This window comes from Anarrhichthys ocellatus, unplaced genomic scaffold (genome assembly GCF_004355925.1).
Source record: "Anarrhichthys ocellatus isolate YVR2014 unplaced genomic scaffold, GSC_Weel_1.0 scaffold17, whole genome shotgun sequence".
NCBI classification, from domain to species: Eukaryota; Metazoa; Chordata; class Actinopteri; order Perciformes; family Anarhichadidae; genus Anarrhichthys; species Anarrhichthys ocellatus.
Window position 1 is genome coordinate 5,321,918 of NW_022280047.1, and position 24,491 is coordinate 5,346,408.

General features: G+C 43.2%; 4 protein-coding genes across 10 annotated transcripts in view; all 4 read right to left on the reverse strand.

The window, feature by feature from the left end:
- Nucleotides 1–253: 253 nt before the first annotated feature.
- Nucleotides 254–5,414, reverse strand: LOC116388681 (ubiquilin-1). Of its 4 annotated transcripts, none has more exons than XM_031856746.1 (11): nucleotides 5,157–5,414; nucleotides 4,860–5,002; nucleotides 4,156–4,283; nucleotides 3,738–4,000; nucleotides 3,389–3,550; nucleotides 3,118–3,286; nucleotides 2,741–2,862; nucleotides 2,381–2,464; nucleotides 2,109–2,224; nucleotides 1,804–1,954; nucleotides 254–1,376 (listed from the first exon to the last, which is right to left on the reverse strand). In XM_031856746.1, the coding sequence occupies exons 1-11, from the start codon at nucleotides 5,289–5,291 to the stop codon at nucleotides 1,233–1,235; spliced, it is 1,617 nt and encodes a 538-aa protein (XP_031712606.1). In that variant the 5' UTR covers nucleotides 5,292–5,414; the 3' UTR covers nucleotides 254–1,232. The 4 variants fall into 4 exon arrangements, with proteins under 4 accessions (XP_031712606.1, XP_031712607.1, XP_031712609.1 ...); XM_031856747.1 differs by having other exon boundaries at nucleotides 3,127–3,286; nucleotides 5,157–5,382; XM_031856749.1 differs by having other exon boundaries at nucleotides 1,804–1,903; nucleotides 5,157–5,382.
- On the reverse strand, nucleotides 5,408–11,596 carry gkap1 (G kinase anchoring protein 1). Of its 3 annotated transcripts, none has more exons than XM_031856754.1 (12): nucleotides 11,528–11,596; nucleotides 10,839–11,100; nucleotides 10,026–10,184; nucleotides 9,561–9,638; nucleotides 8,991–9,129; nucleotides 8,842–8,870; nucleotides 8,496–8,657; nucleotides 7,391–7,477; nucleotides 7,114–7,177; nucleotides 6,954–7,024; nucleotides 6,779–6,856; nucleotides 5,408–6,215 (listed from the first exon to the last, which is right to left on the reverse strand). In XM_031856754.1, exons 2-12 carry the CDS (start codon nucleotides 11,079–11,081, stop codon nucleotides 6,174–6,176), a joined length of 1,152 nt encoding a protein of 383 aa, XP_031712614.1. In that variant the 5' UTR covers nucleotides 11,082–11,100; nucleotides 11,528–11,596; the 3' UTR covers nucleotides 5,408–6,173. The 3 variants fall into 3 exon arrangements, with proteins under 3 accessions (XP_031712614.1, XP_031712611.1, XP_031712612.1); XM_031856751.1 differs by having other exon boundaries at nucleotides 10,005–10,184; XM_031856752.1 differs by lacking the exon at nucleotides 11,528–11,596 and adding an exon at nucleotides 11,443–11,526 and having other exon boundaries at nucleotides 10,005–10,184.
- Nucleotides 11,597–11,799: 203 nt separating this feature from the next.
- Nucleotides 11,800–20,848, reverse strand: LOC116388719 (kinesin-like protein KIF27). The gene is made up of 15 exons (XM_031856836.1): nucleotides 20,382–20,848; nucleotides 19,883–20,083; nucleotides 18,645–19,627; nucleotides 18,196–18,339; nucleotides 17,931–18,107; nucleotides 17,558–17,757; nucleotides 16,656–16,777; nucleotides 16,343–16,480; nucleotides 15,685–15,896; nucleotides 15,368–15,430; nucleotides 15,028–15,198; nucleotides 14,680–14,871; nucleotides 14,309–14,536; nucleotides 13,691–13,889; nucleotides 11,800–13,557 (listed from the first exon to the last, which is right to left on the reverse strand). The coding sequence occupies exons 1-15, from the start codon at nucleotides 20,677–20,679 to the stop codon at nucleotides 12,950–12,952; spliced, it is 3,936 nt and encodes a 1,311-aa protein (XP_031712696.1). The 5' UTR covers nucleotides 20,680–20,848; the 3' UTR covers nucleotides 11,800–12,949.
- A 672-nt stretch (nucleotides 20,849–21,520) lies between these two features.
- qng1 (Q-nucleotide N-glycosylase 1) overlaps nucleotides 21,521–24,491 on the reverse strand; it is a 6,227-nt gene continuing 3,256 nt past the window's right edge. For both annotated transcript variants that reach the window (XM_031856299.1, XM_031856298.1), the window contains exons 4-7: nucleotides 23,841–23,953; nucleotides 23,062–23,205; nucleotides 22,223–22,418; nucleotides 21,521–22,110 (exon numbers count right to left, since the gene is read on the reverse strand). In XM_031856299.1, the coding sequence (XP_031712159.1) occupies nucleotides 21,881–22,110; nucleotides 22,223–22,418; nucleotides 23,062–23,205; nucleotides 23,841–23,953 (683 nt within the window). In that variant the 3' untranslated portion in view covers nucleotides 21,521–21,880. The remainder of the gene's footprint in view (nucleotides 22,111–22,222; nucleotides 22,419–23,061; nucleotides 23,206–23,840; nucleotides 23,954–24,491) is intronic.

Below are 24,491 nucleotides of genomic sequence, written 5' to 3' on the forward strand. Positions count from 1 at the left end.
TAAATAATGAGAATAACAACATTTTATTATTTTGTACATAATTCCAGCTGAATAGAACAGCTGATGTTACTGTGGAGGTTGAGTGTAACTGCCCTCTAGTGTTCGTAGTGGAATAGTACAACATTACAGAGAATAATACCTACTTGAAAAAGGGATTTTCTCTCAAATTCAGTGAAAGGAGTGGTGGATTATATGCATCTGTCACTTACATAATAAATTACTATGTTCTTATCAATCAAAGATGATAAACCAGTTTGTGTTTGTCTTCCAGCTTTATTGATCACTACAACAACTCAGGGTACAACAGTATGTATTTTAAGCTTCAGGTTTTGGACTCGTAGTTAAACAAACATCTGGAATACGTCACCTGAGCCTCTGGGAAGTTGTGATCGCTATTTTTCCCTATTGTATGTCATTTTATAGATTTCATTATCAATACATTATTCATAAAACAAAAATAATCAACAAATGAATTGATAATGAGAATGATCATTTGTAGCAGCTCTAAAAAAAAAAAAACTACTGTTGAATTAAGCGTACAGTTAACCCTATTACAGAACTGTGAACATAACAGTGAACATGGGAGGCTTGGAGGAAACATAACACGCTTTTTAAAGCACGAAACCATCATAAATACAAAGTGAAATGACAACTGTGCAGATCAGAGTTTCTGTGCCTGTGTGATAAACGGGGAAATGCATCTTTTTGGAGCTCAGCTTCTAAGAACATCTGACGGTCTCTGGGTGTTACAAGCTCTCAATATTGTCCAGGTGGCAAGATGAAAAGAGGCCTGAGCTTCATGGACAGAGATGAATTATACATCACCTGGGGCTAAATATGTCTGCAATTGCTACAAGTCTACAGTGTGTGAGGTGGATTTCAGTACCTGTACGGACCTGTGATTGTATTCTTTGGTTTCTGCCCTAATATCAACCCAAAGTACTCACTGTTAAAGGACAAAGGGGACGGATATAGCACGTAAAGTGTACGAAGGTGAGTGTGACTGTTGAACTAAGACTGAATATAATTTACTACTTCAGACAGAGGTTAGTGAGGGGAGTTAAGGAATAAATATAAGAATATCTTTGAAAGCACAGCAATAACAATATGGCTTGCATGTCTGTGTTATTTTTGTAAAGCACTTTGCAAGCGTTGATAATTATATCATTATGTTTGAGTGTAAGTGATTTTATGCAATATGTATATGCACAGATCAACATCTGTGTGTATTGTCAGAGACTGAGCAGATGTTGTATCGCGGTGGTGAGGTCTCCTCCAGTGCTGATGAGGACCTGAAGGTTTGCCTCTCTGTCTCTGAAGCCCATTGAGCTCAGATGCTCCAGCTCGTCCTGGAACTCAGCCTCGTCAACATGGACCTGAGGAGAGTTATTTAAAGTCTTACTCATTACAATAACATCATCAAACTAAAGAGGTTTTGTGCCTCTTGGAGGGAAAATAAAATTTGATGAAATTCCATGCGTGTCTCAGCTGAATTAATTTTCTTTAAATAAATACAACAAACAGATGAATAGAGTTTCAAAGATGAAAGGACTCTCTGGAGATCACACAGTCTATTTTGTTAGATTGCATCTCGACAAGAAGTGCCAGCTGCACTGGCCTCTATGGTTTAAAATATCCTTGACTGCTTTAAGGTGACATCCCACATCAAACGTCACATCTGGATGTGGCCAGCCAACTTTTGGCCTGAAAATGTTATTTACATTTATTGGTGACATTTCAAATCCAGGAGATGTACAGATCAATTACAGAAGCAGTCACGGTTATAAGGAAACACTGAGATACCCCATGATTGGTGTCAGCTAGCGCCTGTAGCATCTGTTGCACAAACTGCTGCTGCTGCTGCTCTGTCACCGTGGCAACCTGAGGACCACTTCCTGATTGGCTGTTAAGGACAGAGTCAGATGGCAGCTCAGGGGCATCGTTAACACCGGCTCTGCAAGATATGGTGGTAACTCGTCAAATGTTTTTACGGTTTCTTTAATGCACTTTGCATGAAAGTACTGCTTCTACTAGCAACTCAACCTTCTTTTGAGTAATCCTCAGGTTACGGTGTACTGTGAGTGTTCATTGTGCGTATTTATACTTACGTAGGTATCAGTGCAGGAGCCTCTGCAGCCAGAGTCTGTAGGCCCTGTTGGATTAGTAGCAGAGCCTCCATGGCTTTGGGGTTCAACATGGTTGACAACAGCTCTGGACTCTGTAGCTACATATTCATCATTAATAACACTCACAGCATAAATATCTGTTTTAAGGATATCTATGTAGGAAAAAAGACATGTTTCTAATGTTGGTCCAGTCATAATACTGTTATCTAGTTGCAAGAAGAGAGGTTGTTTAGTAGTGAGGCAAATAAACTCACCTGTTGCAGGAAGAGAGGGATCTGCTGCCGCATCTGCTGCTGCAGCTGTGGATTCCCTGAGAACAAAGGGTGACTCAGCAGCATCTGAAACAGTATGAAAACGAGACATAGGACACCTGTCAGAGTGTGTAGGATTTATGGGTATGTGTTCACAAGAAGTGGGGAGGGGAGGATTGTAGCCTGGTTCCACACCTCTGGATTGATTTTATTCAGCAATTCAGATGCTCATAAATAACGGAACCTAAAACATAAATTGCATGCAGATGTCCAGTGAAAATAAGCAATGTGATTACCTGTCATGCGTTTCCTGTCATGCATGTTTATGTGTTCGCATGCACCCATAAATTGTGTATGCGTCACCTGTGCAGCCAGGTCAGGGTTCTGACTGAGGCAGCTGAGGACACTGCTGACGTAGGGCCCCGACAGCAGGCTCTCCATCAGTCCTGGACTGGCTGTGATCCCCTCCACCAGTGACTGCATGCCTGAGGAAAGAGGGAGGAGACCACAGGTACAAGATGAAGAAAAGCAGGGAGAAGTGTTTATAGTTTAGCCAATTTAAAACAATGACCTGTTTCTTGGTTTGTTTAAAATAACTTCAAATACATCACGAAGCTGAGAAAGCAGACCTTTGCCAGATTGGTTTGGTTGCCCCACTACTGCATGGCGCTTGCATATGGCCATGAGGTTCTACTTTTTCTCTTGGTGTAGTTAAACTGTGTGGATTTGTATTTCCGTGCCTGCAGTACCAGTGCTCTGAGGGTTTGGATCAGCTCTGGGCGTGGCGGTCAGTTCTCTGAGGGGATCTGTGGAGGGACCGGAGACAGGTGGAGTAGCGTCGCTTTCTCCTTCAGTTGGCTGTTGAGTCCCAGGTGATGCAGTCACTACTGGGGCTGCTCCCATCTGGATCTGAGAGGGTAAGGACACCACAAACAACAGATGAAAAACACCTGATTAGTTTGACATCATCTGAACAGACAGTTCGGGAAAACATCATTTTGAAACCTGGACCTGTGATGATTTGAGTCTTTTGGCGGCAGTCTTCTGAAGGCCATCACAATCACCAGTGATGGTCTCAGGGTTTTCCTGCTCTGGCTGCAAATTGTTTAATGCTCTGTCTTCACTATGCATCACATCCTCTATCATGCAAGGGTTCCTGACGAGCTCCAGCACCTGCAAGATGAGCAAGAGCAGAAGATATTGAACATATGGGTGGGAGAAATTAGTCAAGGAGAAAGCAACTAATTTCAAGTCGCAGTGAAATAGAAAAAGTACCATTTTTTCTCCTTTTAACTAATTCAAATTACACACCTGTCTTACTTCTAAAATACATAAGCACATAACATATTTTTATACCCACCTCTGTGATGATATCTGCATTGTTAAGCATATCTCCCACCTCTGGGTTCGTCTGCAGGAGCTGCTGAATCTGAGGACTAGACAGAATGAGCTGTCTAGTTAGTTGAGGGCTGGAGGAGGAGAGGGTGCTCTGCACGAAGGGGCTGCCCACGACACGCCGCATCATCTCCGGGTCAGCCAGCAGTTGTCTGTCCATCTGGTGCTGGAGTGCAGGGAAGAAGCCAGGCACGCTGTTTGTTAGGCCGAGACTATCCAGACACTCCACTATGGAAACAAGATCAGATCAAAAGAACAAGAGTAAGTAGAGGAACTGGAGAGGTGAGTAGGATCTGATCAACCCAAAGCGGCAATATAAGCCCCCATAGAGAGGACAGGGAAAAAAGGAGGAGAGGGGAGTTCATGTGCTCTGAAGTTCTTACCCAGAGAAAGGGGGGAGGTGAGAGAGGGTGTGAAGCTTTCAGGGTCAGGATCCAGAACGGCTGTGAGCTCTGACTGGACCATTTCTGGTGCTGGATCACAGGTGGGCGCAGCAGACGGATGCTGAGGCCTGAGAGGGAAGGACTGAATCTGAATCTAGAGCTCCAGGTAATAACCGAGTATGCATCAGTAGGAGGAGGCATTGGGCTCAAGTCATATTGGATGTTTTTTTTGAGAGTCTGACACTGATACGGCATATGAATGTATTGATTTCCCCATTATGTAAAATTATGGTTGAATTTAAATAATTTTTTTTGTGTGTGTGCCGTAACAGGACAATCTACACTTACTAACATGTGCCACTTTTCCCTAAAGTTAGGACATGAAGTGAGTGCAGACTTTTTTTCCTCAATACAATATAGTGCAGGTCTAAATTTTGCAGAGCTTCATATTCTACCTTAATGTGACATTGCACATGGCTTACTGTATGATTTAGGTGAAAGTGGTGCTGGTTTACAAACTCTCCACACTCTCCCAGTGCACAAAATTAACATGTAACGTATTTAAAAAGGAGGATAAACCTTAAAAGTCACAGTCCACAGGCTGCATGTACATTATTAAAACAAATCCCGACACATAATAAATTGTAATCTCTAGTCTACCTGCTGTGACCAAATAAGTAAATTCCATATAGGTGTCTGTGTACCGTTGGATCATGCGGAGGCTGACTGACTCATCCTGGGCTTTAAGGTGACTCAGGAGTTCTGACTCTCTGAGGACCCGGCCTGAGTCCATCAGGACCAGCTGCTCTACCGGGACCCCCAGGCGCTCTGCTAGACCCCATTTCAGCTGTACACAAATACACACATCACAGCTTCTCAGGCAGAAACACGGCATGAAAATCAATAGACACACGTTTCTCAAAAGACGTAAGACTACAGCTGAAGCCCATATCAAGCCATTTTACGCATGAAGCACCAGTGAGTGCGTTTGGCCTCCTGACCTGTCTGACGGTGCCGCCTCCTGTGACGGTGAAGTCCTTGCTCTCAGTGAGAGTTTTGACAGCGACGTGGATCATTTCAGTCCGGTCACGACGATCACCGGGCGCTCTCGTCTCCTCTTTCACCGCGTCTGACATCTCCCGTCCGCACTGACGATGAGGAGGAGGAGCGGACCTGAGGAGGAGCGCGCAGTCACGGTGCGCGTCTGTCCCGATGACTCGGCAGAAAGTTGTGTGGATGAGCACCAGCTTTGACCGACTGCGCAGGGTGGTGTAAACAACTCTTTATAATCTTCAGTACCTTTAATAATGTACAGTTCCTTACATGGGTGTCTCTGCGAGTAATCTGCTTAAATTAATTCATGCCGAAGAATTATGAAACCGGAGTCAATTTAAAGATATAGCACATAAAAAAATCAGTAATAAGAATCGATTACGCTCTTAAAATTCCCTTTCACATTAAAGACATCTTCTCACAGCGTCAAAACACGTATACAGGCTACTTTAAATGCCTCCAACGTGGTAACACTATGGGTATCTGTAGTTCAGCTCAACGTTCTTAGATTAGCATTTAACTCTTTAGATTTCTGACATTATACAAAAAAAAGGACAATTGTTTTTTCACTGAAAAAGTATTTTATTTACTCAACAGTGAGGAAAAAAAAAAAGAAAGAACAAACCAAACATTTTGGCATTCAACACCCAACAGAAAGATGCCTGTGCCTGCAGGGGGCAGCACCGCGTGCCAACTGCCAGGCCACCATTTTAACACAAGGTTTAAACTTAAATCAGTTTTAAAAGCATCTGCAATTCTTGTTCAGCTGTGTAATGCATCCTGCTGCCTCTGGAGTGTATTCTCTGTGTGTGTGTGTGTGTGTAATTAGGGGGGGCATGCATTATATGCTGACATGGAGTCCAGGCTAAAAAAAAAAAGAACAAGGTAAGAGAACCCTGATTATGATCAGCAGTGCTTTTCTTAATTTGTTTATTTCATTTGACTTGTAAGGCCAGTTGGGACCTTCATAGATCCATCTCTGGGCCTTTCTTCCCTTTCCTGTTTCCCTGCCAACCAGAAAAGCCAAGAAAGTACACAGTTATTAACTATTAGTAATAAAACACATTTCATAGTTATGGGTCAATAAAAATACATTACAAATGAAATGAGAACTTGTCTCTTGAATGAAGGCTGGGACACGGTCACACACGTGATGTTGGGGGGTTTGAGCGGACGGCACAAGACATAAATGGAGGGCGTCTGTCTGCTCAGGTGCTCTTTGGTTGCACTCGGCCTGACATAGCTTTTGGGGTAAAATCGAATGGATGGCGGTCGATACACAATAGAACCATTTCAAATAGAAAGCATTTGTTTCTGGTCTGTTATTAAATATATTTTCAATAGTTGCAGAATTGGAATTCTCCCCTATATCATTGGCTACTATGACACCCTCCCTGCGAATGGCTCGGTGAATAAATCAAGCATCCACATGTCCTGTGAGCCGTTTGGCAGTGCAGACCTGCACACGTGTTGTACCCCAACGATATGACGACGTAGCGCCGTCTCTTCTTTTATGCCTCCTTGGTAACGGTGACTTTACTAATCAGAAGTAAATGATTTGAACTCTCACCTGATGTTTTGGTTGTTCTGACAGCAGACCTTTGACTTTAGACCTTTCTTGTTCAAGGGCACCGTGTAGTGATGCTACCTAGATAAATAAAAAATGAATCAAATTCACATAAAGACACAAACATCTCACACACTCGTGTTCCTCTTCTCATAATCCTTATACCACCATAACACACCTGTAATGACAGTTCTTCTTTTATGTGTAGTAGCTCTTCTACCTGTAGAAGGAGTTCTGCTTTGTCTTTCACTGAAGGAGAGAAACAGCATGAATATATGACGGATCGTTCTGAATCATCGTTGGGAAAGAAAAGAGCCGTTAAATGTAGTTCAACTCACTCTCTCCCTGTTGGAGCATCTTAAGCAGCTGGGAATTTCTTGCTTTCACCTCTTTGTATTTCCCCTGCAGAGTTGAGAAGCAAGAAAAAAACATTTTTGTGTAACTTTGTGTAACTGTGTTTCCATTAAAAGGGCTGTAAACTAACTAGCAAATGCATTTATATCCAGAAAAAGATGGACATATTCTTTTTTTTTTTAACAAAATAATTCTAAGCATTTTTCTGGAAGATCGGGGTGTAATTATAGAATAATGTGGAATCTGCTTATGCCTGCTGACCTCCCACTGCGAAATGTTCTTCTTTAGTTTATCGATTTCCTCATCTTTCTTCTCCAGATCGTACTTCAGCTGCTCTGCTCGGGGATCCTAACAGGAAGGAAAGGTAGACAAGAACAAGTCACAACGGAAGGAAACACAAACTTCACTTGGTGGATTTATTCGTTTAATAAATCACTTAAAAATGTTGAGACGCAGCCGTGTGGACAGACTTAAAGCTGGGGTAGGCAATGTATTTTTTGGCATTATTGATCAAAAATGCCATAATAAACTTTCAGCGTATTGTAATTCAAGTGGTACCTCGGGGTGGGCAGTTTTCTGGAAAAGGTAAAAAAAACAACCCTGCTTCTGCAGCTCTCCCCTCTCCGTCTTAAGCCTGTCACCAGACCAGCACGGGCATCCTTAGTATTAAACCGATTGTACGTGAATTGCACACTATTTCCGGTGAAATATTACATTATGCACACATTACACTACGCTGGCATAAATATCCAATACTACAATGTGGCAGTGACGACAAAATTCACAACTGATAAAGGCGGAAATGCTATAAAGCTGAGCATTTATGTGAATACAGGTGTATTCAGACACATGGTCTGAGAAAAAAAGAGTCCCCTGAACATTAAGGCATACAAACATGTTCTAGCAGGAACCCAAAAGTACAAGTATGAACCTGGAAAGTGTGAAATGGCAAGGCAAAAAAGTGTACGTTTTTCAAAATAACCCAACAAAATGTGGTATAAAGGACAACAATTCACCGTACAACAAAACTATTCACCCAAATCTCCAATAAGTCGCTGTTCTATCAAGTTTTCTGAATACTAACTAGATAAGTGACTGTTGATCAGATCAAGGATGGGAACTTTTACAACATGATAAAAAGTTAATCTGAAGCAAAAAAAAGAAGTTACACAACGTCCCCCTGAACCTCTGAGGTAAAGAGAGAATCACCTCGTCACCCTGTAGAATTTGAACCTAAACAAAAATACAAATAAAATTCAACAACACGTGCAAGATTTGTTGATGCTCTGTAGATACCCGAGGCAGAATATCAACAGCTGTCTGTTCATGTGTGTGTGTGTGTGTGTGTTTCTGCCCGTCTACTGACCGGTTCGTGTTCCGTCGTGATGACGACTTCCTGTCCGTGGCTGTTGGTGAACTGCTCACGTCTCTTCTCCTGTTGGACAATCCGAGTGACGTCATCCTCGAGCTTGTTGAAAAAACGCTCCTCCTGCCCGAGTCCGAGCGCTACGTTAGCCACTCTGGCGTCCTGCAAGGGAGCGAGGTCAGTGTACAGTCGGGATATGCCACAAACAATAAATTTCAAAAATATATATATACAAATTATCAACGGGCAATTTAAATAGTTATTCTATATTCAAATACAATAAATAATGTTCCGCTAAATGTTCTATTGATTTGACAACAGTACAGTTCTCGAGGACTTTGCTCACCTCTTTCTCTTGTTTCTTACTCAAATGTTCTGCAGAGAGACAAAGTGCGTTGACATGAAGATTATTCTGGGAGCCTGTTGAGCTGAAGACAGCAGCACACCGGATCATAGTTTGATGGCTTTAGAAACTGATCGATAGGCTTCTCTCACCTGCACTGCCCTCAGCCTGGAAGTCCTGCAGTGAAACGGTCTTTTTGTCCTTTGCCTGCTGATTCTTCTTTTTGTCCTTCTTCCCTCCGACCTCTTTTCCTCCTCGAGACTTTGGCGAAGATGCGTTTGTGTCTTTGGGCTGAGTGAGAGCACATCATTTGACTTTAACTTAGAATTAAGGTTCCTAACTTCAACACAACTTGAGTAAGTATTAAAAAAACAGATGTAAGTGAGACTCTATGCTGTACTGTCTTTTGTTATAAAATTGGATTCACCAGAATCTACCAGATTCATCAGATGATGAGTTTACAAGAGTGATGATTTAGAATATTTATAATGACTTCACTCTTATGAGGAACCCTTGCAATGTCATACATAGGGACGCTGGCATGAATCAAGAGCCATATAAAACTCTACAAAACACAAAAATAAAGACAGTGTAGTCAAAACCTCTCTGGACTAAGACTCAGCAGAGACAAGTTTAAGTCAAGAGTCCAATTTTGCAGATATGTCTGACTACTGTACCTCTTGCCTCAAATTTGCAAATATAAGTGTGTGTGGGCAACTTACCGGTTTGTTTTGTTCAAAATCCATTTGACTTAGAATCAAAGCCTTTTCCAAGTCAGCCTCATAAAGCTCAGAGGTTATCTACAGAGGAAGGAGGGAAACAGGAGACATTGGAGACAAATGGTTGTTACCGTCTGTAAAATCAGACGTGACTGCTCTTCCCTAATGCCAGAATCCAAACAAGACTTGGCGTACCCTTTCCTCTTCCTACAAGTTTGCAGTGACAGGAGAAGAAAGGACGCGACACCTTTAGTAGTAGCATCTAAGACATGTTAATCACTTCTAAGAACACTCTGCTTCTGGCTGATACTGCTGCACACCACCCTAAAACTAGCCCTCTACTGCTGACCTCTGAGCAGCTCTACTAAAACAGCCGGACGTACTGTGGATTATTATTAATGTCAATTATGAAGAGAGCATTATCTGCTGTATGGATCACAAGCTCACACATTTGTTGTCGCTCCTGACCTGCTCATCCCTCTGCTTCCACTGCTGCCACCCCTCTGCAGGCATTTTGTGGTCCCCTGCAGCAGGACTGAGAAGTTCACCGGCTATCCCGGACAGTGTCATGCAGGGAGGCGGCGCAGAAGACTTCTGAGGAATCTTCTTGAAGGCCAGATTGCGTAACTGATGAAAAGCAAGATATGAGATTAATTCAAACACTGTGTCTCGTTATGACCACTATTGCTATAATTGCTCTATTGTCAGCTGTAGAAAGCATCACCATGTGTGTGCATGAAGAGAAGCATTAGATTTTCTGAGCTAATTGATGACTTATTCCATTTATTAAGTCAAATGAAACAAAAACAATTCACTTCATGTTTTCCCAGACCCAAGAGACCTCTTCAAATACTATTACAATAGTATAAAACAAGGAAAAGCAGCAAATCGAAGAAGCAAGAAGACTTCCAAGATTAATCAGTTATCACAATCGTTGCAGGTGTATTTTCTGTGGATTGACTAATTGATTTATTGATCAGTTATCAGTTATTTGTTGTAAAATGTGACATATTAATTAAATTGCACCGCCTTGCTGAGGGCCTGGTGTTGTTGGTGATGTGTCTTAAACATTGGTTACACGCTTATCACCTGCTCTAAAACAACCGGAAGCAACACAAAAACACAATCTGTTTACAGCGGGGCTGAACCATCCTCTGCAGTTTCATTTCAGGTGAAGCGAAACAACAATCGTGTCTGTGACAAAACGGAAGCCATGCATTCTCCCCAATACCACAGATATATGCACGAAGCAGAGGGTCACGAGATGCTCCTGTCGCTCACCTCGTTTGCCTCACTCTGCTGCTGTTCCCTCTTCTTCTTCTTCTTGTCCTTCTTCTTGTCGTTGCACTGAGCCGCTTTGCCCCCGGCTGCTCCTGCCTTCCCTGGTCGAGGCTTCCCGTCCCGTCCGGTTCTGGTGGTGGTCTTCCCCGCGTCGGAGGCGTCGGAGTCCGAATCCGAGTCTATCTGGAGCAGGGCAAAGCGGGAGGCGGTGGTGGGGACGGTGATCATTGTAGACGATGCCATTCTCAAAGAGGAAAAATCACTGAGGGCAAAAGGAGACAAAGAACAATACAGTTGGGATAACTTGAAGCCGGTTGTGAAACGAGTTAGCTTCTAGTTGCGAGCTCTTTTCAAATAAATGCATACTATAGATCTGCCACACTCTCTATTCATATCAACAGACTGTACGTAGGTGTATTTAATCATAACAAGCAGTCGTCGTAATAAATGAAATGAGATGTCAACTGCTCAGTTAGTAGCAGACTGGCTGCTAGCATTACATAGCAGTAAGTTAACCTAGCTAACTGTGCAGCAGGTCTCGTTAGCTCGAAACAAGTGCAAAAGTAGCGATGCATGACAGTCAAAAACACATTAATGGACTCACGGTAATCTTATGTTTATAGTACACTAGCTGGGTTGTTTTTGAAAAGACAGTAGTCACACGAAAAGTTGCTAGAGAATACTTTCACCTGTTCGTGAAGGTATTGTCGGGTTTGCTATCAGTGGTGATTGCCTGAGTACAGCAGCCCGGTGGGGCCAAAAAGGATAAACGCGATTGGTGATTCGCTCGTTGCTCTTTTGCTATCCGATCCCCTTTGTGTAACTGTAAACTCGTTTAAAATAAAAGTATGACAGATCTAAGCGTTTTTGTCTCTTTAACCCAGTTTAGCCTGCAACATGTACTGTAATACTTTTGGTGGGATGGGGAATGAGCACACAAAATAGAGGCATGACAGTGAGATATGCATAGAAGTAAGTTTAATACATTTGACTGTAATAAGAGTCACACATGAAAAAAAAAAATTCACACAGCAAGACTCAACATATAACAAACAGCACAGAGTGCACACAGATATAACAAGTTTGTATACAAAAAAATTGAATTAATAAAAATACACTACCAAGCTTTATATTACTGTTGTAGTGCAGGAAGCATTGCATTTAGTCTAGTGGTCATTTTAAATGCTAAACAGTGCTGGAAATAAAGGCGAAAGACAAATAACTTCTCCAAGGCACTAGTTGATTACATTTAAAAAAGGTTTTATCTTTTTAACTAGTATTTGTAAAAAAAGAGGAGAATCAATTTAGTGGAAGCACTTGTTGATAACCGTGAGGTGAGCTACTATTTTACGACAACAGAAATAATATTAAAAAGTGCTGCTTTTTGAATTAAATAATACAATGTAGAAACAGTCTTAAAACTTAATTTATGTCCTTGTCTAGATCCAATGGAAAATGTAATGTGCTGTGTTGTATTTGGGTGTGGCAAGAGCTTAGAAAATGTCTGTAATCTCAAAATGGTAAGTTTCTCTCTATTTCCAAGTGCAAAACACGGCCAAGTGATTTATCAAGGCCACTCTGTTGTCATGACAGCGCTGGCCTTTCTTCTCTTATTGAACGGCTAAACTCCTCAACATTCAGCGTTGCCTTTGACCACCAAGGAAGACAGATAAATAGGAGGACAGTGCAATGACAAGAGACTGAACTGGTTCACAGGAATGACATTTCGATATTAACCACATTTTTCGTGGTTTCACTATTTTGTGGTATTACATTGACAGCAGTATAACCATGTTCCACAAAGGACAATTTATAAAGAAAAACTGAGAACAAAACTTGTTTAAGTTAACATAGATGCTTCATTTTCTTTAGCATATTGTGAATATGGACATGCATTACATAAACACCAGTATTTTGATGATATCAAGGCAACAGCAAACAGTCCATGGAAACGTTCACAAGGCTTATTCAAGATGAGAAGATGTTTCGTTCATATTCAATGCATTTTTGTGATTGGTTATTGATGACACATATTTTCCTTTGTTTACTAGTACCCAACTGTAATCTGATGCTGCTGCTACCAAATGATTCATAGGTACCATGATAGGTCATCATCTGTCAGTGTTTCTGGGCACTTCTATGGAGTCCTCTAATATTGACTCAGTGCTGGTCTCCACAACATACTGTCGCCTACTTGTGGCAGAACTACAGACCTGCAGGTCAGCTGGAGAGATCTGTCTCAGCTCTCTGCGACACACACGGACTGGTGTCATCTCTAAAATGTCCCCAGAGTGACCCGCCCTCCTTTCACTCCTCCCCTGGGACTGTGTGTGCGCCTGGTTGTATTCGGGCATTTTTGTAGTTTTTTGTGCTTGGAGGTCAGAAGACCAGGAGGGACAGGAGGTTTGGTGTGCATGTTTCTTCACATGAGAATCGTGCTCAGCGTGCATCTTTCTGTGTGTTGTTGCAATATGTGTCCTTCTCTGTACTTCATCCTTGTGCGTATGGGGTTCCTTTGTACTTGCGTGTATCTGCACATCGTGGTTTTGTCGGTGCTCCTGTGTGTGTGAGGGCTGATCGACGGGGTAAAGGGAGTCACTGACAATCTCTTTGAGTTTCTTTTTAAGCTGCCGACTGGAGCTTTTATAGAAAAACAGTTCTTTCTCCAGATGCTGCAGTCTGTCTTCGATAGCCTGCTGTGCCTCTCCTGAACCACCCTCTAAACACGCACAAGCACACGGAGAGAAAAGTTAATGAAACAACATTGCTCATTCAATTTCTGTTGAAATCTTATGGAGAGGAATAGGACAAATGTTTAAACAGCTTCATCCAGGCTGATCTAATTTCCTCACCTTTAAGTTTCTGCAGCAGTAGCTGGATGTTGTTCTGGTGATCGTGGTGCTGCTGGGTGAGCCTGCGGTCTGCATCTAGGGCCAGGCGCTGCATGGCGACCTCCATCTCCCTCAGCGCCACCTCTTGGTCTCCGGCGTGGAGCTTCAGCTCTTCACAACGCAAACGCAAACCGCGCTCCTCCTCACGAAGACAAACAACCTGGGCAGATTGAAAAAGGTGGGAGGGAGCCAGAGAAGAGAGCAGAGAAACACATTATTGCACACACAATCACAAAGATGTTGGCTGTACCTTTGTTTATACTCACACCTGCAGAGAAAAAAATCATGGACAGAGCAAAACAGTTAGGAGGGAGTCAGCTGGAAAGATGATGGACAATGGAGGGAGCATTAAGCGAGGTATAATTTAGTTAGCATTACAGAAACAGTGCAGCCATATTTCTGACTAACATCACCTGGAGATAGAAGCAAGTGAATGTAAATAACGAAGAAAAAGAAAAGGAGAAACTTAAATCTCTCGCAAATAAAAAGAAAGGTAATAGAAAATGGAGTAAAAGGAAGTAAAGCCAAATGCATGCAGTGGTAAGGAAACTGGAGTGGAGAGCATGCATTTTATCTTGCCTTGTTGAAATATTTGACGAGCAGCTCCGAAGCCTCAGGTGGTGAGAGCCCCTTCAGCTTCCTGATGATGTCACAGAGTTGGGCGGGTTCAGCGCTTTGTGGCTGCTGCAAAGATGAGTCTGTCATTGACAACTTCTTTTGCTTGTCCTGGATGGAGTGGTTTTTAAACTCCAGAGCTGCGTCCAGAGCTTCAATAGCTTCCTCCAGCTGAAGCAGGGAATGCTCCTCCTATACATGAAGACACACACACATCACGGTGCAGGAAATAAAAAGAAAAAAAATGAAAACGATGAATAATAAAAGTAAAACGCATCATGAAATAAGGTCCTGTGCAATGCATACATCACGTCTATCATACATGGTTTTCTGACCTCCTCAGTGAGCACTCTGTTGTCCTTTAGCTGGAGGTCCAGAGTGTCCCTCCTCTTTTTAAGCGTGTCTCTCTCTTTCTCCAGTTCCTCCATGGTGACTTCTCCAGTCTGCCTCAAACCGCTGCTGCTCTGCAGCTGCTCCTCCAGAGACTCCAACCGCACAGACACACGCAGCAGGTCCCGACTGAGAGCCTGAAAAGCCATTGATAAAAAACTTCCAGATTCCAGCTTCAACAACACGTGTTGCCCAGATCAACAAGTGTCATTGGTAAACAGACTTCACAGTATTTTCTAAATTATACAAAACACAAAAATCCCACAGGGGCACCACCATATGTACAGGCTGACCTGACTGGAGCGGAGCATCTTGATCTCCAGTTTGCTTTTCTGTTGCAGACAGGCCTCTCTGCGCAGGAGCACCTCCTCTCTCCTCCTCAGCTCCTCCTCCAGCTCATGCAGCTCTGCTCTCTTCTGAAACACCCGCTCCTCCTCCTCCTCTAGCCAAACGCAGTCATGCAGCTACGGTGACGACAAGAAGGAGCAAGGCGTATGGGGATGGAAGAGGGGAGCAGAGAGGGGGACGGCGTAAAGGAGGACGACAGAGGAATTAAGATAAGAAGACAATGACAATGAGGTAAAAAAAAGAAAATAAAAACGTTTTAAGAATGTATACTGCTTCCATATTTACCTTTTCCTTTAACTCTTCCAGGTGATTGCTTTTGCATACAGTCAAAACTCCTGCCCTTTGCTCCTATAAACAAAACCCAAATCATTTACTGAATGATTTACCCATGCTGCGTGTCAACTATTACATCTTTTCAGTCTTGCATTTCCCAATGAGTCTAACTCAACTCAACTGAGATGTTGTGTGTGGGTGACTTGCATACTTCTAGCCAGGTTTAATTTGGACCCGGGTAGACTGAATTGTAGTTTAACATGTTCATCTCTTTTCCCATTTTACTGTCGTAGTGTTTTTTTCTGGGTTCATCAATCAGTACGACTAACCCCATTCTGGTCCAGCTCTTTGCTAGTGTTGGTGTCTCTCGTCTGCCCGAGGCTGCTTTGAAGATGTGCTCTCTGCAGTCTCATGTGCTGCAGGCTGCGGTACATCTCCGCTCGGACCTGCTGGCTCTGCATGGAAAGGCTTGCCAACACGCTGGCTTCTCTGCCATCACCACAGTGCCTTCCATGTCTGTCCGCTGCTTGGGTCTCCTTGTCTGTCAGACAAATACACACATTTAGAGATGCTCATATGAAGGTCAAAGGTTTTGAAACTATTGTTATGATTCACTGGTGTTGAGCTTCAGTACAAAAGCCCAGTTGATCTAAGGTGAAATAAGAAGTAGCCTGCCCATTGTAAACAGTACAGGATTCTAATCAAGTCACGTGTATGTATTGCTAAAATATCATCAGCATTACAGTTAGTCTTCCTCTGTGTTGCTGTTGTCGTCCCTGAATTTCTCAATTCACATAGCAGAAGTCTCTGAAAGCTGAACAAAGTTCTAATCAGTACTGCAGGAATGTTTTGACCAACCTTGGCTAACCCAAAGAAATAAGGCCAAAATTGCCATTGTGGTTGACTCACTATACCCGGTTGAGAAAAACTACAAACCAACAGACACAGGAATGCAGGAACACACAGTGTGTTTTTCTATAGACCCACCAGTTTTGTCAAGCTCTTTGATGAGCTCCTCTTTCATGCGCATGTTGACGGACAGATCTTGGATCCTTCTCTGAGTAACGCTGGCTCTAAGTCTCACCTTCCTCACATGGCTTTGCGTGGCGTGGCTTTCCTTGGTCCCTGAGAAGAAATAGCAACTGACAATATGAAAAGGAAACAACTTCTTTTATATGAAATAACTTCTTCATAAATCACAGAAGAGCTCTGAGACATGAAAGCATGCCTTAATTAATCAAGACAAAAGGACAAGGAAACAACAGACTATGAAATAGAGTCAAATACATGTAAATTATACCCGTGGCTCGCTGAGGCTGTTGTGCTGATGGATTTCCATTAGAGGTTTGGTCTAGTCCAGAGTTATTCTCTTTCACGGCAGATTTCTTCTGCCGGCTGGTCCATGTTCGGTTTAAAGAACGCCTGGAGTAACGTCACAACATTTCATTACGCAGATCATTTCAGATCAACTCACTTTCATTCAGACAACAGATTGTCTGAATGAAAGACTATTGATGTGTGTGAGATGGAGGTCAAGCACGCGCCTTGAGGGATGTCACATCTCCTATATGCCCAATGCACTGCATGAAATGGCTATGAGGAACACCAAGACCAGGTCTTATATCAGTTTGATCAACACAAGGGCACATATATTGGTGTGGTTATTTAGAAACAGTATTTTGCATCAGCTTGGTGCTGGTTGCACACATTTGAATGAATTAGCTGCACTGTCTATGGCGTGTGTAGTGCATTGTACTGCAGGACTAAAGTTGCAGGCTACAGATGGCCAGAGATGACCAGAATTAAAACAGCGTGTTTGCTGATTCAAATGTTTCTACTAGTTGAAACGTGTACTGTACAAAAAAGGTGACAGTGAAAAGCATCACATGCAGGGTTTGTGTGACTTGTGTGCACCAACTAAAATGACAAGTGTTTTGGTGACCTCGTCTGAACAGGCAGGTGGCTGACCTGTCACAAAATGCAGTCATCCTTCGCACCAAAATTGTATTGTCACTGGAGTGACAATGAAAAGCCCTCCACTGTGCCTCTCTTCCAATTTCGGTGCATAGAGGTCACTGCTCTACAAAGCGAGAGCAGGTGAGGAATAAATGATTCCACACCTATTAGCTGAAATTGTATTTGTTGCGGTGAATCACTGGTGGCTTGACAAAGACAGTAGGCTTGTATTATACAGGCTCTCACCTAAATCCCATTCTTCCCATGAAGAAATCCTCCTGCTCCTCCTCCTTCTCTTGATCCCCATCTTTGCTCTCTGCGTGTTGTTTTACAAATGGACAGTACACCTCATCCTTCTCCTCAATCTCAGCCAGCAGGAGATGACTGCGCATCTTAAAGGCTGCCATCACCCTCTCCAGTGAATAGGCTGGGGGACTGGAGTGAATCTAAAAACACACATGCGTTCGGACAGATAGATGCACAGCCATGAACATGTCAATGTATGTAGCGTCATCGTTTGGTACTCACTTCAATCAAAGTCACAAGCAAATGTCAAGTGCAACCGGGACAACACACAAAGAATTACACAGACACAGAACAAAACAGTGCAGCTACCCACCCTCCTGGGAGGTCCGTGCCCACAGCTGCGTCTGATCAGAGGCACACTGTGGGGTCTCTTGCCCGAGTTCGCAGAAGCCCCCATTTCCACAGTTGCCCCTGAGGTTGCACCCCTAAAGGTCAAAAGGTCGCTGTGAAGACGGTTGATCAGAATCTGCTGGTCCACGAGTTGTTCAGTCTGAAAACATTTACACAGAAATGTGTGCACAGATGTTTTATTTGCAGATACACTAGAATGGTGTTGGTGGTAGAGTTCCTCTCCTCACTTGTATACGAGTACGTTCCTTTTCCTCCTCCAAGGCCTGAAGATGGGTTTTTCTCTCTTGAAGAAGTTTCTCTACTTCTTTTTGAACCTGTCTCAGCTCTGCATCTTTCTGCTCCAATAGATGTTCCTCTACGGCGAGATCTTCCTGAGAGACAGACAGAGAGAGTGTTTTTAAAGTCCAAAGTTCAAAGGCCCTCTTTTTTATGTTTTTAAAGTCAAAATAGCTTAATTGTCCATGTTTTGATTGTATGGTCTTCTCTTAGGCGATTAAGGACATGTGATCTTGTAATAAAAGGAAAAAAACAACACAGGCGTAACTAATAACATTAGGATGGCCTGATTCCATACAGGTGTGCCAGCATGCAGGTCCCTGACTACACTGGCAAACCTTAATGGAATGTAGCCTTTATTAATGTTTTGTGACCTTTGTGATCCCCTTCTTATCATTACCTTGCATTTGCTGAGTTCCTCTCTGAGCTTTAATATGGTGACGTGGTGGCGTTGATCTCCACCCCCCTCTGAACAGTCCTCATCAGCTTGATGTGAGTGATTGACAGCCGTCAGTCTGTCCTGCCAATCCTGCAGCCGCTGTCTGAAAGAATGACTTGAAGTGGGGTTAGGGACATCTGCCAGCAGGGCAGCAGCTTCCTGTGCCAGGACACGGTACTGTGACAGTGTGACTTGGTTCACCTTCTTATCTGGACCAGACATCCTCATCTGACTGGGCTGTTTGATGCTGTCCCCTTCTCCAGCTCTTCCAACTGTCCTCTCCCTTTCCATCTCTCTCTCCTTCTCTTTCAGTAGCTCTCTCAGTGTCTGTACTTCATACTCAAGCTCGCCTAGGCGAGCCTCACCAGGGTCCCAGGTTGTGGGACATGTTTTAACCTCTGTATGAGTAGATATAGCTCCAGGGCGGTTACGAATGTGACGGGCCTGGGACGCGAACTGCAGGACACTCAGAGTCTCAGCTACACTGTGGTGAGAGGGGCTTACACATGCCACCATCAGCGTATGGGCAGTGCCTCCCAATGAATCACGGAGGAGACGGGTGATCTTGGCATCACGGTACGGTATGTGTGCACTGTGGCGGTTTCGACCAGGGTCAGAGAGGGCGCGGATGACGTTGCCCAGTGCGAGCAGGCCCGTGTTGATAAGAACAGACTCCTTGAGACGTGTTCCAGTGTTTCCCGTTTTTCCAGCACGCTCCGAGCCTGCTAGGTCAACCAAACAGAGTTTGGAAGAGCGGACGGATTGTAAGGAGGAGTTGTGGCTGTGGTAACACTGGATAAGCTGAAGGGTGAGGATGGCGTGAGAGCGACTGGAGTGCTCGTTCATCCCTGTGGTACCAGTGTGACGCAGCGCATTGCCTGTCTCCAGAACACTTAGTAGCGCCTCTGCTGAGGTGACAACCATCTCTTTGGCTCCCACCACCACTGAAAACACAAACAAAACCACACAATGGTATTTTCTAGTGAAGCTCTTTAACCTTACTTTCCCCAGTGGGCAGTAATCCAATGTACAAACTCACTAGGTCCAAACAAGTGGCAAACTTGGCCTTCTGTGATGCCTGAAAGTCTCATGTCCTTTGTTTAAGGACATGAGACATCCCTCATATGTGAAACATTTAGAAACAAAAAATAATACTTTGTCACATTTGCTTTTGGAAGCACAAATACTTTTTTAGTTACCTGTGTTTCCCCTCTCATCCTCTCTGATATGAAGCTCTTTATGAATGGTGTGCAGCTCCAGCAGGTCTCGTAGTTCCTCCCTGTACAGCTCCATGTATGACACCCGCACTGTGGCTTCCACACCATCACCGCTCTTCCTCTTCTCCCCCAGCAACAAGAACAAATCCTCGGCCACACAGTCAATAATTCCTCCCTCTTCATCTGGGGTTTTGGAAGGAACAAAAACATTAACAAAATGTTGCAAAGACCAGTGAAACATTAGACTACAAAGATCCGCTAAAACAAACAGTAAAGATGAGCTGACATGCCATTTTCTCTCATCTTAAACAGACAGGCTATAATACATTCTACCCCCACAATAAACACACTTCCAAGTGAAAAAAATGCAGCTCCCAAACAGTCTAAGTAATGAGTTGCATCTCTGTTCTCTTAAAACCAGCCTCTGGATCTTTCTAATCTTGAGATGCAAACTACCACCTGTGCTCTTTAAACAACGTACCCAGGTTCCCCCCTCCGAGTGTGTGTGTCTTCCCCGACCCCGTTTGTCCATAACAGAAGACGGTGGCATTGTAGCCGTCGACCAGGGACTCCACCAGGGGCTGGACGCAGGACTCGTACACCTCATCCTGGCCGGCTGTCGGTCCAAACGCGTGGTCGAAGGAGAAGAGTCGGTCGGAGCCGAGCATCACCTGTGCGGAGCCCGGCACCACCCGTACACACACCTGGTGGTTGTGGAGGACTTCTTTGGGAAGCAGGGGACGGACGCGGAGCGCCACCCGGACACAGACCTCGCTCATGACGGCGAAGTGTAAAACTAATATACTGGTGGGATACCAGTGATGGTGAGCCAATGAGCTAACGTTACATTTTAACGAAACAAACCGTCAAATATTGTGCGTGTCACTGCGGTCCTCACGCCGCGTGTTGTTAACTTTGTCCCATCTCCCGTTTGTTGTCGCTCCTCGGTTGCCCAGGAAACCGCCTCAGCGGCGCAGCAGCAGTCGAGGAAAGGAGCCGGAGACGCGTTCAAGAGTCCTCATGTTAGGGAACGAGTGATCCGGAGAGTAAACAGCGCCCCGTCCGACGTTATGTATACACAAAACAAACTAAACTGTTCACCAGAAAGTATAAAAGAAAAATAGATACAACACGTCATTATAAAATACAATGTATAAAAATATAAATATTGTAATATATTTTATAATGATAATGTACTTGACATTGAACATTTTGGTGCTGCCATGTTTATTTTTCTAATTTAAAGATATTTTTCCAAGGGACATGTATCATCTGTACAGAGCCTAATACAAATGTAACAACTTAGTGCTTTATCCACATACTTTTGTTACAGCGTGGGAAAGTACAGTCACTAACACTGATTCCACAGGTGTTGTACATTATATGTACATTTATTGGAGGCTGATTGATTTGATTCCTCCACATAATTTGAGTTTTGGAATATTAATTTATCAATCCATTCCAGCTGCTTTTATCTTACATAAATACTGTTTTTTCCATACTTAACATTGAGCTTATCTTCTTAACAGCTTTAAGATAAGCAGTCACTGATGTCAAATATATTCCACAGAAATTCATTGCAACATTCCTTTAAAAGAAGTAACTTACAAAATGTATAGAACGTATTTTATTTTCACTGTTTGCTGAGTGTCAGTTCACAAGGTTAAGCCGCTGCAGATACACCAATGTGTCCATCATTGTATGCTCACATACAGTATATGATCACTTGCTCTTCATTAAAGCGAGACGTTTGATAGAAAATGTTCCACATCAACAACAGTAAACATTTGAATTGACTGCCAATGGACAACGGTGTTACTACCCACTTAAACAAACGGGCTACATTAAAGCTTAACACCTGTTTCTGTTGTAGAAGCCCATTTGTACATCTGGCACAGAGACATGATTGGCTTTATCCCAGGGAAAGGCAACGATGCCAAGGCTGCACGCCTACTGTATGTAATGGTGCCAGCCAGCTCGTCAGTAGTAAATACAACGTGTGTGGTGTATTGGAATGTGGGCCATCTCTTTGTGGTGCTGCTTGGCATAAGGCCACAGGTAGAAGTCAATGACTGCGGAGTTGATGTCGCAGGTCCGTCCGTCCCTCTCGTGCACCAGCTTGCAAAGGCGGTCTTTGATCAGCTCCACAGACCAAATCGAACAACCTCGGATCTCGACCTCTCTCCTGTCCCCTGAACTCAGCAGCTCACCTGGAAGAAACGGGAGACAAACGCATAACACACAGAGAGATTATTACTGTTTCTAAAGGATTCATTTCCTTATGACCAGAGAGACACATGTGCACATACACTCCTGTCTCACCATTGTTCAGCGCCTTCATCAGTGCGTCAGAGTATTGTAGTGCTCCGAGGTAGACGAGAGCCTGAGGGACCCTGTAGTCTGCAAACATGGTGAGCCAGTCCATGTCAATAATGTCACCCTCTCCTCTGGCCTCCATGACGCCCCAGAAATCTGCCACCAGGATCTGGGCTCGCTTGTAGAACGAGATTCTCTTCCCCTGAAACAAACAGTGGGGCAGCTCGACACTCGCTGCTAGATACTTGAAGTGCTACTCGATCTACTGCTTTTCATTAAAAATCATGGTGCCAACGCACGAGCACAGAGTATAATTTGCTCCCTGGCTGTCTGTTTAATATAATTATTGTCACACTGTCTGTGGCCAGGAGATGGAACTCTCACATCAGAATTCATCTTAAGTTCTTCAAACGCACACATTTATCTTTGATCACGTACACTTCCTTTATGCTTTCGAGATGTTTTTAAACATTTTGTATATTCCTGAAATACTATGAATTCAAATCGTCTCCACAGTTGTGCAGTACACTCATTGTGCATGCAATGAATTTGAGAGAAAAACTCTGTAAAATTAAAAAGATAAAACACCTCTGGGTTATTCTTCTCCAAATGGTGTGTTTATAAATAGACACCTACCAGAATTCCTAATTATTTTAGTACCTGAGATGTAGTAAATGTTTTAATCATTGTCATGTCTTGTGTGTGACTTGGACTGGTAGTAAAAATCTAAAAATGTCATGGATGTTTTATGGGGAAATTATTCTGGCAAACATGAACTTATCCAAAAATTCCCAAACTTGAAATATTCCATAACTGTATCCCCCTAGGCCCTGTCCAACTCTGACCTCGTACGTAGCGTCGTCCCTGTAGGAAGGGATCTTCTCCACGACGAGTTCCACCATTTTACGAGCGTCGTTCCCGGCCTGGCTGATAAAACTCCGGAAGCTTCCGCCATGTTCCTGCAGCACGCGGCCGCCTTCAGTGAGCACCTTGTTAGAAAGATTCATTGTGTTCAAATTTAACTATTACGACGATGAGGAGGTTAAGAGCAGCATACCTTCAATACCACCTATTATTAAGGGAATACAGTTCAGCTAATAATGTAACACCGATACCCACATTAATTATATGAGCCTGAAAATCAGTATTTCTTGGTTAATAAGACAAAACAAATTTGAGACGGAGTGGATTTATCTAATAAAATCTAATCTGTCAAGGATCATGGTATGTAAGGTTGGAGTTTCATGTATTAAATAACACGTGCGACTCCACACACATATGCATATATGTAATGTACTATGTAAGGATATAATAATACGCTGTGTACCTTCTTTGTTCAGTCTATTGACCAGAAAGATGAGATGATACATCCTGTTTTTTTCTCACCACATCTGTTTGTCTTTGTCTTTCAATTGAAAAGCCCTGCTTTCGCTTTGTGCTACATAAGTGGGTTTTCATGGGCTCATGTAGAAGTCAGCTTTGCATTCAGGAGTGTCAAATACTACGCTTAGTAAAAACACAAGGCACGAATGTATTAATAGTGATACCGATATAAAATCATGGAAGCAGCTTGTGGATTTTGATGATTGGTATATCTCTAGTGCCAGGGGATGTGGGACAGAACCTGGTGGCGCTCCTGAAGCATGGGCATAGGTGTTTCATTGTCTGACCGAAGGACGTGTCCCAACTCCTCCACACTCATCTGAGAGAAGTACTTCGGATCAGTGATGGGTAAACCTGTGGACAGTGGTGGAAGAAGTGTTCAGATCCTCCACTTAAGTAAAACTATCACAAAATACTCGTAAAAGTCCTGAATTCAAAAAATGCACAGAAGTATTACCAGCTAAATGTACTGAAGGCATCAAAAGGAAAATAACCTGACTAATTGTGCCAAACGGCTGTATTGTATTACAATAATATATTCTATTATTCAGTTTTTATCATTAACTAATAAATGGAAGAGCATTTTAATGTTGTAGTTTGTCAATGTGGAGCCAATTTTGGATATGGTATATACCACTGGGTGGATTATAGTGCTTCATCATATCTTATAAGCATATCATATGTATTTTTATTGTAAAGTGACCAGTACCTCCAGCGGTCATATCTCTCAATCTGTCTCAATTGTGACCTTGAGTAAATTAACTTGGTTATTTTCCACCACTGCCTGAGGAGGGGAGGATGATGGATTTGTATTTTATTTATCTTTATCTAGACAAGAACTACTGGAGAGAGAGAGAGAGAGAGAGAGAGAGAGAGAGAGAGAGAGAGAGAG

What these genes read in the sequence shown, in the direction of transcription:
- LOC116388681 (XM_031856746.1), bottom strand. Translation starts at nt 5,291, where the DNA reads ATGTCAGACGCGGTGAAAGAGGAGACGAGAGCGCCCGGTGATCGTCGT. An exon ending in GAGGCGGCACCGTCAGACAG is followed by an intron (nt 5,003 to 5,156) that starts GTCAGGAGGCCA and finishes ATTTGTGTACAG; the next exon opens with CTGAAATGGGGTCTAGCAGA. An exon ending in ACCCTGACCTGGCTGCACAG is followed by an intron (nt 2,465 to 2,740) that starts GTGACGCATACA and finishes ATACTGTTTCAG; the next exon opens with ATGCTGCTGAGTCACCCTTT.
- gkap1 (XM_031856751.1), bottom strand. Translation starts at nt 11,081, where the DNA reads ATGGCATCGTCTACAATGATCACCGTCCCCACCACCGCCTCCCGCTTT. An exon ending in TCAGGAGCGACAACAAATGT is followed by an intron (nt 9,639 to 10,004) that starts GTGAGCTTGTGA and finishes CTTCCTCTGTAG; the next exon opens with ATAACCTCTGAGCTTTATGA. An exon ending in ATTTTGAACAAAACAAACCG is followed by an intron (nt 9,130 to 9,560) that starts GTAAGTTGCCCA and finishes GCTCTCACTCAG; the next exon opens with CCCAAAGACACAAACGCATC.
- LOC116388719 (XM_031856836.1), bottom strand. Translation starts at nt 20,679, where the DNA reads ATGAGCGAGGTCTGTGTCCGGGTGGCGCTCCGCGTCCGTCCCCTGCTT. An exon ending in GGATGAGAGGGGAAACACAG is followed by an intron (nt 19,628 to 19,882) that starts GTAACTAAAAAA and finishes TTGTGTTTTCAG; the next exon opens with TGGTGGTGGGAGCCAAAGAG. An exon ending in TCGTCAAATATTTCAACAAG is followed by an intron (nt 13,890 to 14,308) that starts GCAAGATAAAAT and finishes CAATCTGCCCAG; the next exon opens with GTTGTTTGTCTTCGTGAGGA.